We start from the raw sequence: 13,195 nt of genomic DNA, 5'->3' as shown, positions 1-13,195 counted from the left end.
TGAAAAACAAAATCAAGGGGAGGGCTAGCCCTCCCAAACCTACAATTCTACCACTGGGCGGCGACAGCCGAGCGAATAAGGGGATGGATCAAGGAGCCAGAAGCCGAATGGGTGCGCGCAGAAGAGGCCTCCTGTAAGGGGACCTCCCTCCGGGCCCTCGCCATGGCGGCACTCCCATCCCCACCCAAAAAACACTCCAGCAGCCCGGTGGTGATAGCCACACTCCAGTCCTGGAACCAACTACGGCAGCAATTTGGCTTGACCAAAATGTCGGACAAAGCTCCCATCTGCAACAACCATAGGTTAACACCAGTACTGACTGACGCCACCTTCAAAAGGTGGAGACAGGACGGGGGGACACTGACAGTCAGGGACCTATACACCGACGGCAGGGTCGCAACACTGGACGAACTGACAGAGAAATTCCAGCTAGCCAGGGGGAACGAGCTAAGATACCTGCAACTCAAAAACTTCCTACGGAAGGAGACAAGGACTTACCCGCAACCGCCACGCCAGACATTACTGGAAGAGTTACTGGATGCAAGCATATTAGAGAAAGGAAATTGTAGCGACATGTATGACCGACTGGTAGAAGGGGCCGACACCGTACTGGACGCAACAAGAATGAAATGGGAGGAGGACCTGGGGATCGAAATAGGGTGGGGACTCTGGAGCGAAGGACTGCATAGGGTCAACTCCACCTCCATGTGTGCAAGGCTCAGCCTGACGCAACTAAAAGTGGTACATAGAGCCCACTTAACAAGAACTCGTATAAGTAGGTTCTTCCTGGAGGTGGAGGATAGATGTGAACGGTGCCAAGGAGGCCTGGCCAACCACGCCCACATGTTCTGGTCTTGCCCCAGACTTGTGGAGTATTGGACTGCCTTCTTCGAGGCAATGTCCAAAGTGGTGGGGGTGAGGGTGGAGCCATGCCTGAAAGTGGCAGTCTTCGATGTTTCAGACCAGCCAGATCTATTTCTGGGGAGGAGGGCAGACGCCCTTGCCTTTGCCTCCCTGATCGCCCGCCGTAGAATCCTTTTCGGCTGGCGGTCAGCAGCATCACCCAAAGCTGCAGACTGGCTGTCCGACCTCTCGGAATCTCTCCAAATGGAGAAAATCAAATTCGCCATCCGAGGGTCAGACGACGGCTCCACAGAATGTGGGAGCCATTCACCCAATTGTTCCGGAACTTGTCTGTGGCCAACAAACAAGCAGAAGAATAGCCAGGTAGCCAAGAACCAGGAGAAAGCAGCCAAAACATGAGAGGGAGAGATCGACCGGGAAGGGGGGTGGAGAAACAGCTCAATCTAAGAAGAAGGAAAGGCGAACCACAGGGGGGGGGGGGGGGGGGGGGGGGGGGGGGAGTGAAAAGAAACAGGGAACAATAGAGGAGAGCCGGGGGGGGGGGGGGGGCAGGGAAACGTTAACTAACTTGACATCCACAGGAACAGAGGAAAAGGAGAATACAGGCGGAGGATGGGAGGGCCCACGAGAAGACAACGGCGGTGAAATCCGTCCGGGAGGAGCAAGGAGCAACACCGGCACCAGACCCATTCGAGGATTGACCTCCGGAATTGTCTCTCCGGCACAAACAGATGCCTACTTATATATATATCATATCCTGTGTACATAACAGCAAATATACTCTGTTCAAAAATCCAATAAAAAACATTTATTAAAAAAAAGATTGCACCTTAGTAGATTTCAACTCTTAAGATTTAGTAGGAATCCAATATTCTAAACACTCCATCTGGCTGCTGGATTAAGCACAACCTGACCAACACCCTTGACACCTCAGCAATTAGACAGCCTGTGGCACAGCACTGAGCCATACAAACCAGGGAATTCCAGAATTGAACCACGCTTGGTACTGAAAATGTATTATGAAGGCGAGGACAGGATCATTTGTGACGCAATGCTTGCTACCAAAGCTCAAAACGTGAACAATAGTCATATGGATGATTGTGGTTCTGTTACTGCCCTACTGTGAGGCACTGTCTTCAGAAGATGGACGAATACTTGGAAAAATGTAACCTACCTTTTTTAGTGTATCACCGTGTTTTTCCTGAATATATTTGAGAAAGGCAGTGGTCCACTGTAAAGTTGTAGCTTTATCAGTCTCAGAATTGCAGAATGGAACAAGATAATTCAACTCATCACAGCAAATACGGATTCTACGCCTGCAAATATATGAACATTTCAGTAAATCTTTACTTTAATTACAAAAAAATACAAGTATCATGTATTTGATGCATCTCATCTGTCCTCTATTCATTCAATATACTGCTTTTTGCGAGAACTAATTATTTACTATGAGAATCATATTTCAAAGCTATCATTTGCTGAGTTTAGAAGAATAAGAAGCAACCTCATTGAGACATATCAGATTCTCAGGGGGCTTGACAGGGTAGTGCTGAGAGGTTGTTTCCCCTTGTGGGAGGGTCCCGAACGAAAGGGCATAATCTCAGAGTAAGGGGTCGCCCATTTAAGGCAGAGATGAGGAGGAATTTCTTCTCAGAGGGTACTGAGTCTGTGGAATTCTTTACCATAGAGGGATGGAGAAGCTGGGTTGCTAAGTATGTTCAAGGCTGAGATAGACAGGTTTTACCAGTAAGAAAATCAAATTTAATACTGATATGGCGGGAAAGTGGAGTTTAGGATCATCATATCAGATCCATTATGATCTCATTGAATGGCGGAGCAGATCTGATGGGCCAAACAGCCTACTCCTGCATCTCATGATCAAAATACTGAGCATTCCAATCAATCAACAATACTTAGGATACTAAAATTTTAACTGAATCAAAACCAACTCACTTCAATGCAATCACGTTTTCTCAATGATCTATTCATACTCTTTGTAAGTTTATAAGATGTAGGAGCAGAATTAGGCCATTCGGCCCATCGAGTCTGCTCTGCCATCCTATCATGGCTAATATGTTCCTCATCTGCGACCTACTATGGTACAGACCAAGAGCTGGATTGCAAAATCAGCCAGAGCATCTCCTCCCTAAAACCCATGACCTAGAAGCAGGAGAAGGCAATTTAGCCTCCCAGCCTAACACCCTCAATGTGATCATGGCTGTTCCCATCATGGCCTCAACTTCACTGTCCTGCCCATTCTCCATAACCCTTCAACCCATTACCATTTAAAAATCTGTCTAACTCCTCCTCAAATTTCCTCACTGTCCCAGCATCCACCGCACTCTGGGGTAGCGAATTCCAGATTCACAAACATTTGGGAGCAGTAGTTTTTCCTCAAATCTCTTTTAAATTTGCTACGTCTATTCTAAGATTATGACCTCTCATTTTAGAATGCCCCACAAGAGGAAGCATCAGCTCCATGTCTACTCTGTACATACCTTTTAGCATCTTGTATACCTCAATTAAATCTCCGTTCATTCTTCTAAACTCTAGAGAGTATAGGCCTAAACTGTTCAATGTCGCCTCATACAACAAACCCTACATCTCTGGAATCAATCTAGTGAACCTCCTCTGGACTGCCTCCAATTCCACTACATCTTTCCTCAAATAAGGGGACCAAAACTGTGCACAATACTCCAGGTGCAGTCTTACCAATGCCTTGTAAAGTACCCTTAATAGATCACTGAAGGCTTCTGGTGGCGGCCATGGAGGAGTAGATCGCGCATTCGGCAGCTCCCGTCTGGAACCGACTCTCAGACCTTTTTCAGGAGTTTCCATAGACTTTTTGGGGCAGACTGGTGAAGCAAACACTGCCAACTTGTATGAAACGGACCAGAAGTGTAACGGCCAAAGGAGCGGCACTGGAGCAACGGGAGAAGCGAGGGAAAGAAAACAAAATGGCGGCAGCCAGGGACAAAGGGGAGCTGCAGGAGTTCATCAAGCGCTGCTTCGAGGAGCAGCGCGAGAAGATGCGCAATGAGATGTTGGCGCCTATGCTTTCTGCAATTGAAGGACTCGGGATCATCCAGATGGTCCACGAAGCTAAGATCCAGGAGGTACAGAAAAGAGTCAGTCAGAATGAGGATGAGCTCGTGGGCCTGGCGGTGAGAGTGGAGCAGAACGAGGCGCGACACAAGAGGTGGGCGGGAAGACTCAAAGACCTGGAGAACAGGTCGAGGAGAAAGAATCTGCGAATCCTGGGTCTCCCTGAGGGAGTGGAGGGGGCTGATGCTGGGGCATACGCGAGCACGATGCTCGAGACGATGATGGGCACGAAGGCCCCTTCGAGGCCGCTGGAGTTGGACGGGGCACATCGGGTGCTGGCGAAGAAGCCCCAGGCAAATGAGCCGCCAAGGGCGATGGTGGTGAGGTTCCACCGGTTCACGGACAGAGAGTGGGTCCTGAGATGGGCCAAGAAGGAGCGGAGCAGTAAGTGGGACAATGCAGAGATCCGAATATACCCGGACTGGAGCACGGAGGTTGCAAAGCGGAGAGCGGGTTTCAACCGGGCCAAAGCGGCGTTGTACCGGAAAGAAGTGAAATTCGGAATGCTGCAGCCAGCGCGACTGTGGGTCACATACAAGGGCCAACGCTATTACTTTGAAACGCCTGAGGAGGCGTGGACCTTTGTACAAGCCGAAAAGTTGGACTCTAACTGAGGGTTTGTGAGGGTGGGGGGGATGTTTTGGGGTTTGATGTGTGATGGTTGTTGTATATAGGGGGTCAATTACACGCAGGAAATGTTACATGGGCTGGGGGAGAGAGACAGGGCCGCGACAGGAGCTGCGCCAGAGGGGGCGGAGCGGGCTTTGGAAAGCACAGGGTTTTTTTCCGCGCGCGGGAAGAAAGGCGGGAAGGGGAACGAAGAAATGCATATGGATTGGGAGACCCCCACGCGGGGAGGTCAATGGGACGGCGGGGGAAGCTGGGGTCAGCTGACTTACGGGAGTGACATGGGGGAGCAAAAAAGCTAGACAGGGGTCTAGCGGGGGTGAGGGGAGGGGGGAAAAAGGGTTGCTGCTGCACTGGCCGAAAGGGAATGGGACACAGAAGAGGTGGTCGGGGGTCCCCCCTCTGGGGGACTAGAGGGTGAGGGAGGCGTGGACACGGGACTGGCCCAGAAAAGGAGATGGCTAGTCGGCGGGGCGTGGGGGGGGTGAGAGCCCCTCCAATCCGGCTGATAACGTGGAATGTGAGGGGCCTGAATGGGCCGGTGAAGAGTGCTCGAGTGTTCGCGCACTTAAAGGGACTGAAGGCGGACGTGGCCATGCTCCAAGAGACACATCTGAAGGTGGCGGACCAGGTCAGGTTAAGAAAGGGATGGGTAGGACAGGTATTCCATTCGGGACTGGACGCGAAGAATAGAGGGGTGGCAATATTGGTGGGAAAGCGGGTGTCATTTGAGGCCAAGACTATTGTAGCGGACAATGGAGGACGATATGTCATGGTGAGCGGTAGGCTGCAAGGGACGTGGGTGGTGTTGGTAAACGTATACGCCCCGAACTGGGATGATGCAGGATTCATGAAGCGCATGTTGGGGCGCATTGCGGACCTGGAGATAGGAGGCCTGATAATGGGAGGGGACTTCAATACAGTGTTGGATCCAGCACTGGACCGCTCCAAATCAAGGACTGGAAAGAGGCCGGCGGCGGCCAAGGTACTTAGGGGGTTTATGGATCAGATGGGGGGAGTGGACCCATGGCGGTTTGCAAGGCCGCAGGCCAGGGAATTTTCTTTCTTCTCCCATGTACACAAAGCCTACTCCCGGATAGATTTCTTTGTTCTGGGTAGGGCGCTCATCCCGAGGGTGGAGGGGACGGAGTATTCGGCTATAGCCGTTTCGGACCATGCCCCGCACTGGGTGGAACTGGAGCTGGGAGAGGAGAGGGGCCAACGCCCGTTGTGGCGGCTGGATGTGCGAGTGCTGGCGGACGAGGTGGTGTGTGGGAAGGTGAGGGGGTGTATCGAAAGGTACTTGGAGGCCAACGACAACGGGGAGGTGCGGGTGGGGGTGGTATGGGAGGCGTTGAAGGCGGTGATCAGGGGAGAGCTCATTTCCATTAGGGCTCATAGGGAGAAGACAGAGGGTATGGAAAGGGAGAGGTGAGTGGGGGAGATTTTGAGAGTGGACAAGAGATACGCAGAGGCCCTGGAGGAAAGATTACTTGGGGAAAGACGACGGCTCCAGACGGAGTTTGACCTGTTGACCACAGGGAAGGCGGAGGCACAGTGGAGGAAAGCGCAGGGGGCGACCTACGAGTATGGGGAAAAGGCTAGTCGGATGCTGGCACACCAGCTCCGTAAGAGGGTGGCAGAGGGAAATAGGGGGAGTCAAAGATGGAAGGGGAGCCACGGTTCGGAGTGCGACGAAAATAAACGAGGTATTCAAGGCCTTTTATGAAGAGCTGTACAGGTCCCAGCCCCCAGCGGGGGAAGAGGGGATGAGACGATTCCTAGATCAGCTGAGATTCCCGAGGGTGGAGGAGCAAGAGGTGGCTGGTTTGGGGGCACCAATTGGGTTGGAGGAGCTGAGCAAGGGTTTGGGGAGCATGCAGGCGGGGAAGGCCCCGGGACCGGACGGATTCCCGGTGGAGTTCTACAGGAAGTATGCAGACCTGTTGGCCCCTCTACTGGTGAGGACCTTTAATGAGGCAAGAGAGGAGGGGACCCTGCCCCCGACAATGTCGCAAGCGACAATTTCTTTGATCCTAAAGCGGGACAAGGACCCACTGCAATGTGGATCGTACAGGCCGATCTCGGTCCTCAATGTGAATGCAAAGTTGCTGGCAAAAGTGCTGGCCACGAGGATCGAGGACTGTGTCCCGGGGGTAATCCACGAGGCCCAGACGGGATTTGTAAAGGGCAGGCAACTAAACACCAATGTGCGGCGGCTCTTAAACGTGATAATGATGCTTTCGGAGGAGGGAGAGGCGGAGATAGTGGCAGCTATGGACGCGGAGAAGGCCTTTGACCGGGTAGAGTGGGAGTACCTCTGGGAGGTGCTGCGTAGGTTTGGGTTCGGGGTAGGGTTTATCAATTGGGTTAAGCTCCTTTACAGAGCCCCGATGGCGAGTGTAGTGACGAACCGGCGGAGGTCGGAGTACTTTCGATCGTACCGAGGGACAAGGCAGGGGTGCCCCCTGTTGTTCGCATTGGCGATCGAACCATTGGCCATGTCATTGAGGGAGTCTAATAAATGGAGGGGGGTGGTCCGAGGGGGAGAAGAGCATCGGGTGTCGCTATATGCGGATGACCTGTTGCTGTACATGGCGGATCCAATGGAGGGGATGGTGGAGGTCATGCAGACTCTAAGGGAGTTTGGGGAGTTTTCGGGCTATAAGCTCAATGTAGGGAAGAGTGAGCTCTTTGTATTACAGGCGGGGGACCAAGAAAGAGGGATAGGGGACCTACCGCTGAGGAGAGCGGAGGGGAGCTTTCGGTATCTGGGGATCCAGATAGCCAGGAGTTGGGGGACCCTACATAAACTGAATCTGACGAGGTTGGTGGAGCAAATGGAGGAGGATTTCAAAAGATGGGACATGTTACCGCTCTCGCTGGCGGGTAGAGTGCAGTCGGTCAAAATGGTGGTCCTTCCGAGGTTTCTGTTTGTGTTTCAGTGCTTTCCCATCGTGATCACGAAGGCCTTTTTTAAGAGAGTAGGCAGGAGTATTATGGGGTTTGTGTGGGCGAATAAGACCCTGAGAGTAAGGAGAGGGTTCCTGGAACGGAGTAGGGACCGAGTAGGGTTGGCGCTGCCAAACCTGGGGAGCTACTACTGGGCAGCAAACGTGGCGATGATCCGCAAGTGAGTTATGGAGGGAGAGGGGGCGGCATGGAAGAGGATGGAGATGGCGTCCTGTAAAGGAACAAGCCTGGGGCGTTGGTGACGGCACCGCTGCCGCTCTCGCTGACAAAGTATACCACCAGCCTGATGGTGGCGGCAACGCTAAGGATCTGGGGCCAGTGGAGACGGCACCGGGGTGCAATGGGGCATCGGTGTGGTCCCCGATCAGGGGTAACCACCGGTTTGTCCCGGGGAAGATGGACGGGGGGTTCCAGAGCTGGCATCGGGCGGGGATTGGAAGAATGGGGGACCTGGTCATCAACGGGACGTTTTGCGAGCCTAGGGGCACTGGAGGAGAAGTTTGAGTTACCCCCGGGAAATGCCTTTAGATATATGCAGGTGAGGGCTTTTGTGAGGCGACAGGTGAGGGAATTCCCATTGCTCCCGGCACAAGAAGTTCAAGATAGGGTGATCTCGGGTGTATGGGTCGGGGAGGGCAAGGTGTCGGAAATACACCAGGAGTTGAAAGAAGCGGGAGAAGCGCTGGTAGAAGAGTTGAAGGGTAAATGGGAGGAGGAGCTGGGGGAGGAGATCGAGGAAGGTCTGTGGGCTGATGCCCTAGGTAGGGTTAATTCCTCCTCCTCATGTGCCAGGCTCAGCCTGATACAATTTAAGGTGGTCCGCACTTGACGGGGGTGAGGTTGAGTAGGTTTTTTGGGGTAGAGGTCAGATGTGGAAGGTGCTCAGGGAGCCCGGCGAACCATGTCCTTATGTTTTGGTCATGCCCGGCACTGGAGGGGTTCTGGAGAGGAGTGGCGGGAGCAATATCTCAGGTGGTGAAAGTCCGGGTCAAGCCAAGCTGGGGGCTAGCAATATTTGGAGTAGTGGACGAACCGGGAGTGCAGGAGGCGAAAGAGGCCGGCATTCTGGCCTTTGCATCCCTAGTAGCCCGGCGAAGGATCTTGCTAATGTGGAAGGAGGCGAAGCCCCCCAGCCTGGAGGCCCGGATAAATGATATGGCTGGGTTCATAAAGTTGGAGAGGATTAAGTTCGCCTTGAGAGGGTCTGCGCAGGGGTTCTACAGGATTGGTTAGTGCTGCTGCCTCATGGCGCCGAGGTCCCAGGTTCGATCCTGGCTCTGGGTCACTGTCCGTGTGGAGTTTGCACATTCTCGTGTTTGCGTGGGTTTCGCCCCCACAACCCAAAGATGTGCAGATTAGGTGGACTGGCCATGCTAAATTGCCTCTTAATTGGAAAAAACGAATTGGGCACTCTAAAATTATTATTTTTAAAAAAAAATACAATGGGTGGAATTCTGGCACAAATACTTTTTGTGAATCTCCTTAAGCAAGGAAAGAATAAGTCATGTTGGACCCTTCAGTGTCTATTTATACCCGAAACGTTTACGCACTGCCAGCTCCAATTTCTAGTTTAATTTCAATTTTTTTCATTAATAAGCCTCCTTAAGGGCAGCAGGTGGTGCAGTGGTTAGCACTGCTGCTTCACGGCACCGAGGACCCGGGTTCGATCCCAGCCCGGTCACTATCCATGTGGAATTTCCCGAGCACATGCGTAAGTGGAGCAAATATGTGAGGATAAGTGGAATGATCACGCTGAATTGCCCCTTAATTGGAAAAAAAACAATTGGATACTCTAAATTTATAAAAAAACAATAAAAATCAGCCTCCTTAGCCTAGTTTAAATAACAGTTGTAATTTTTTGCATGAAATTTCAAAGTTGCACTGAGCACCAATTAACTTAAATGTTGTGACACTGAGTGACATGTAACAATACAAACAATTAATTCTTCCTTCAGCTTGTCAAATTTTCTGGTTGGAATAAATGTACAAAGCAAAAGGCAGGATTAAGCTAAAGGTTTGCAGGATTCAGACTAAAGTAGACAACCGGGCAGACAAATGGCAAATTAATTTTCGTACTGAGAAAAATCACAGATTTTGGCAAGCAAAAAAAGTATAATGGGTGCTATGATATACATTCAGGGTTATAGTCGTACATAGTGGGGGCGGCACGGTGGCCCTGTGGTTAGCACTGCTGCCTCACGGCGCCAAGGACCCGGGTTCGATTCTCACCCCGGGTCACTGTCTGTGTAGAGTTTGCACATTCTCCCCGTGTCTGTGTGGGTTTCACCCCCACAACCCAAAGATGTGCAGGGAAGGCGGATTGGCCACACTAAACTGCCCCTTAAAAAAAAGCATATAGAGGTTATACTGGGAATCTACAATGCACTGGACAGTTCACAATGGTAGGCATCTAAATACAATAAACAGTATGAAGTAAAAGCATTCACATCCTAATGGCAGTTTAAAAGCAGTTTGAAGTTGGTAAACAGGCTGATTTAAATCCTTTTGCCTTTTCCCTCCAGGTTTTTCATTACTTATATGGAGACTGAGACATGAAACAAAGATTAAATGCAAATGCTTGTTGATTCAGAACATCATTTGGTCAATAAAATGTAGTCTGGATTTTAAATTAAACATCTATCAAAACTGCTATTCCTCCTAGCCCATTCGAGACTCACCGGCGGTCTCTCTCCATTCGGTTGTGTCTTTCTCTTCGCTGGCAGTTCAGTTCCTGTTGGTTCCCATGTGTAGGGCCAGGAGGAGTTGGATGTGTTGGTTGCCATTGTCCACCTGGAGCAACATTTGCATTTTGACTCTCTGTCATGTTAGTAAGATCACTAAGAACTTTGTGCTCTGTTTCTATGCTGGCTTGCCGTGAGCGACTGCGACAGCGTTTGTTTGCTACCTGCTTGCGTAAAGTTTCATCTGTGAGGGGAAAAAAACAATATGGATCATTTTTTTCCTTTCGTACAAATATCAGTAAACTGGTGATGATTTAAAATTGATGGAAATTACACATTTCTGATGTTGAATCCCAAAGTAAAACTACATTGTTCTTATACAAATATATTGTCCAGGGAAAAAAATTGTAGGGTTTTCTATTATTCTCCTTTGTGAGAATGGGTCAAATTAAAAAGTTCACACTGACTGCATGACTACCAGTTGTTCATTTTTGGTGAATACAAAGTCACCACATAGAAATACATTCTTTAGGGTGGCACGGTGGCGCAGTGGTTAGCACTGCTGTCTCACTGTGCTGAGGACCCGGGTTCGATCCCGGCCCCGGGTAACTATCTGTGTGGAGTTTGCACATTCTCCCCGTATCTGTGTGAGTTTCACCCCACATAACCCAAAGATGTGCAGGTTAGGTGGATTGGCCATGCTAAATTGCCCCTTAATTGTAAAAGAAATAATTGGGTACTCTAAAATTAAAAAAAGAAATACATTCTTTAACCTAGATGTTCTGAGCACGACTGCCTGGTTTGTCAGTGCAAATCGTGTAATTTTGATCAGAAAAGTGGTTTCACACCTTGGAGATGGTTCTAGGGTTAAGTACGTAGAAGGTGGTTGAATGGGCACAGTGATATTGCATCATTCTATTTCATCATTCCTTAGTTATTAATTGAACCATAAACTGTACAATTATTAGAGAACAAAAAGTGCCAGACTGGAACCACTGGGAATAGGCCTCTTATCAGGGTTCTGTAGGATGAAATGGATGACTAGAGGAGAACTACTGGACTAAACTCAGGCAATTCAATTTACTTACCTGCATCTGTGGTCGGGATAAAATACCTTACTTTGGTAACTATTTAGTAAATGTTAAAACTCTTACTCTTAAAGATAGCCAAGACAGTAGATAAATACCTGGCTAACTGTATTGGACTACTGGGGGCTTGTTTAGCTCAGTGTGCTAGACAGCTGGTTTGTGATAGTTTGTCAATTTCCATACCAACTGAGGTTATTCATGAAGGCCCTGCCTTCTCAACCTTGCCCTTCGTCTGAGGTGTGGTGATCCTCAGGTTAAACCACCATCAGTCAGCTCTCTCCCCCAAAGGGGAAAGCAGCCTATGGTCATTTGGGACTATAGCAACTTTACCTTTACTTTGAAAGTGCAGCATGTCTTGTTTTCCAAGTTATTGTTTAAAGAAAGCATGGCAGACTGATCAAGTCAGTGCATCTAGACTGACATCATCCATTAAGTTACACCATCCAGGTATGTAGATTTCTGCAGACCTACCTGACAAAAGTGTTCACAGGATCTGTGTCATAAGAGAACGAGATATTGAGTTCTCCCATCTAAAACAAGCATACTTGCAGCTACCATGCAGCTTTAAATTGGCACCTCCAGTGACAAATGTAGCCACGTAAAATGGCTGCTTCCCTATTAATTTGGCCAAAACCCGATTTAAAATGGCTAACCGAAAAGGCTGATGGGAAAAGCAGGCAACAGGACACAAACGGACAGCTGCAGGCAGAATATCATATTCGGCTCTGGGGAAGTCGGCCCAGATCGATACTCAGGACTATTAACAGCCCATCAACCCAGACATCTGCAGTTATACTCAGGACTATTAGCAGCCCATCAACCCAGACATCTGCAGTTTAATCGGCTATCCCCGGGAACAATTGCAACATATTAGCAATTGAATACCGGGCCAGACCTGTCGGCGCCTGCAGTGACCGAAACAAAGGCAGGTGAACGACCACCCCCCGATCGGGGAATCGCCACGCAATTGGACGTATCAAACCCAGTGATTGGGAACAAGTCCAATCACTTGGGACTCAGGGTCAAGGGCCGCCCCGAGAGGCGGGAAGCCCCTGGGCCCTATAAAGTGAGGGGCCAAGTTCAGATCTCTCTCTCTCTCCTTTCTTCACCTGCTCGAGACCTTCGCAAGAACATCAACCAGCAACTGTAAGTTTGAATCCAGCGATTGCTATCCGATAAAGACTCCTAGCCATCGACCTGTATCAGCCTTTTGAATCCCGCGGGCCAGATCCGATTCGATAAGCCATTCGTTTCCCTGACCTGGTGGGCTCTTCCTAAAGTTAAGTATTGGCCAGTAGTGATAGGTTTCTATACCCTTGCAGAAATGCATACCGCGATCCTGGATGCGATTGGGTACAACCGGGGCGACCCCGTAGACGGTCTAAATAAATGCAGACAGAAAAAGTCTGAACACCCCACAGCGTTCGCAGGACGCTTGTGGATTCACTTTGAAGCCGTTTTCGGCAACGTAGACCGTGCCAATTTGTCCGCAGATAATATGGCCAAATGGACCCGCACCCTTATCTCCCATGCCACGGAAGCAGGACAGAATGCCTGTAGTAATTATGACCCCTCGGAGGAGGCTCATAATGAGAAGTGGGTGGTCAAAAGATTGTCCCGCATTTGGGAACAAGCGGCTCACGGTAAACCCGCAGCTAGAACCCCTGAGGAAAACCAAGCCACCGCAGACGTGCAGGCAGTAAGAACCACTCTCCACAACCCCACCTGGGTAAACGAGGGAAAGAGCAGCCCCCCTGCAAAACCGCAAGAATGCTACAATTGCGGACAGTTGGGACATTTTGCCAAAGAATGCAAGGCCCCTAAAAAGCCACAGAGAGCCCATCAGACCGGCACTCT

General features: G+C 50.1%; 1 protein-coding gene across 3 annotated transcripts in view; it reads right to left on the bottom strand.

The window, feature by feature from the left end:
* The window catches only part of LOC140428645 (transcription factor-like 5 protein), a 71,228-nt gene that overhangs the window by 42,752 nt on the left and 15,281 nt on the right, over window positions 1–13,195 (bottom strand). For all 3 annotated transcript variants that reach the window (XM_072515323.1, XM_072515325.1, XM_072515324.1), the window contains exons 4-5: window positions 10,248–10,494; window positions 2,039–2,180 (exon numbers count right to left, since the gene is read on the bottom strand). In XM_072515323.1, coding sequence (XP_072371424.1) covers window positions 2,039–2,180; window positions 10,248–10,494 — 389 coding nt within the window. The remainder of the gene's footprint in view (window positions 1–2,038; window positions 2,181–10,247; window positions 10,495–13,195) is intronic.

Source organism: Scyliorhinus torazame, chromosome 8 (genome assembly GCF_047496885.1).
Source record: "Scyliorhinus torazame isolate Kashiwa2021f chromosome 8, sScyTor2.1, whole genome shotgun sequence".
Taxonomy (NCBI): Eukaryota; Metazoa; Chordata; class Chondrichthyes; order Carcharhiniformes; family Scyliorhinidae; genus Scyliorhinus; species Scyliorhinus torazame.
The sequence above is the reverse complement of the archived record's forward strand: the minus strand, read 5'-3'. Positions and strand labels throughout refer to the sequence as shown.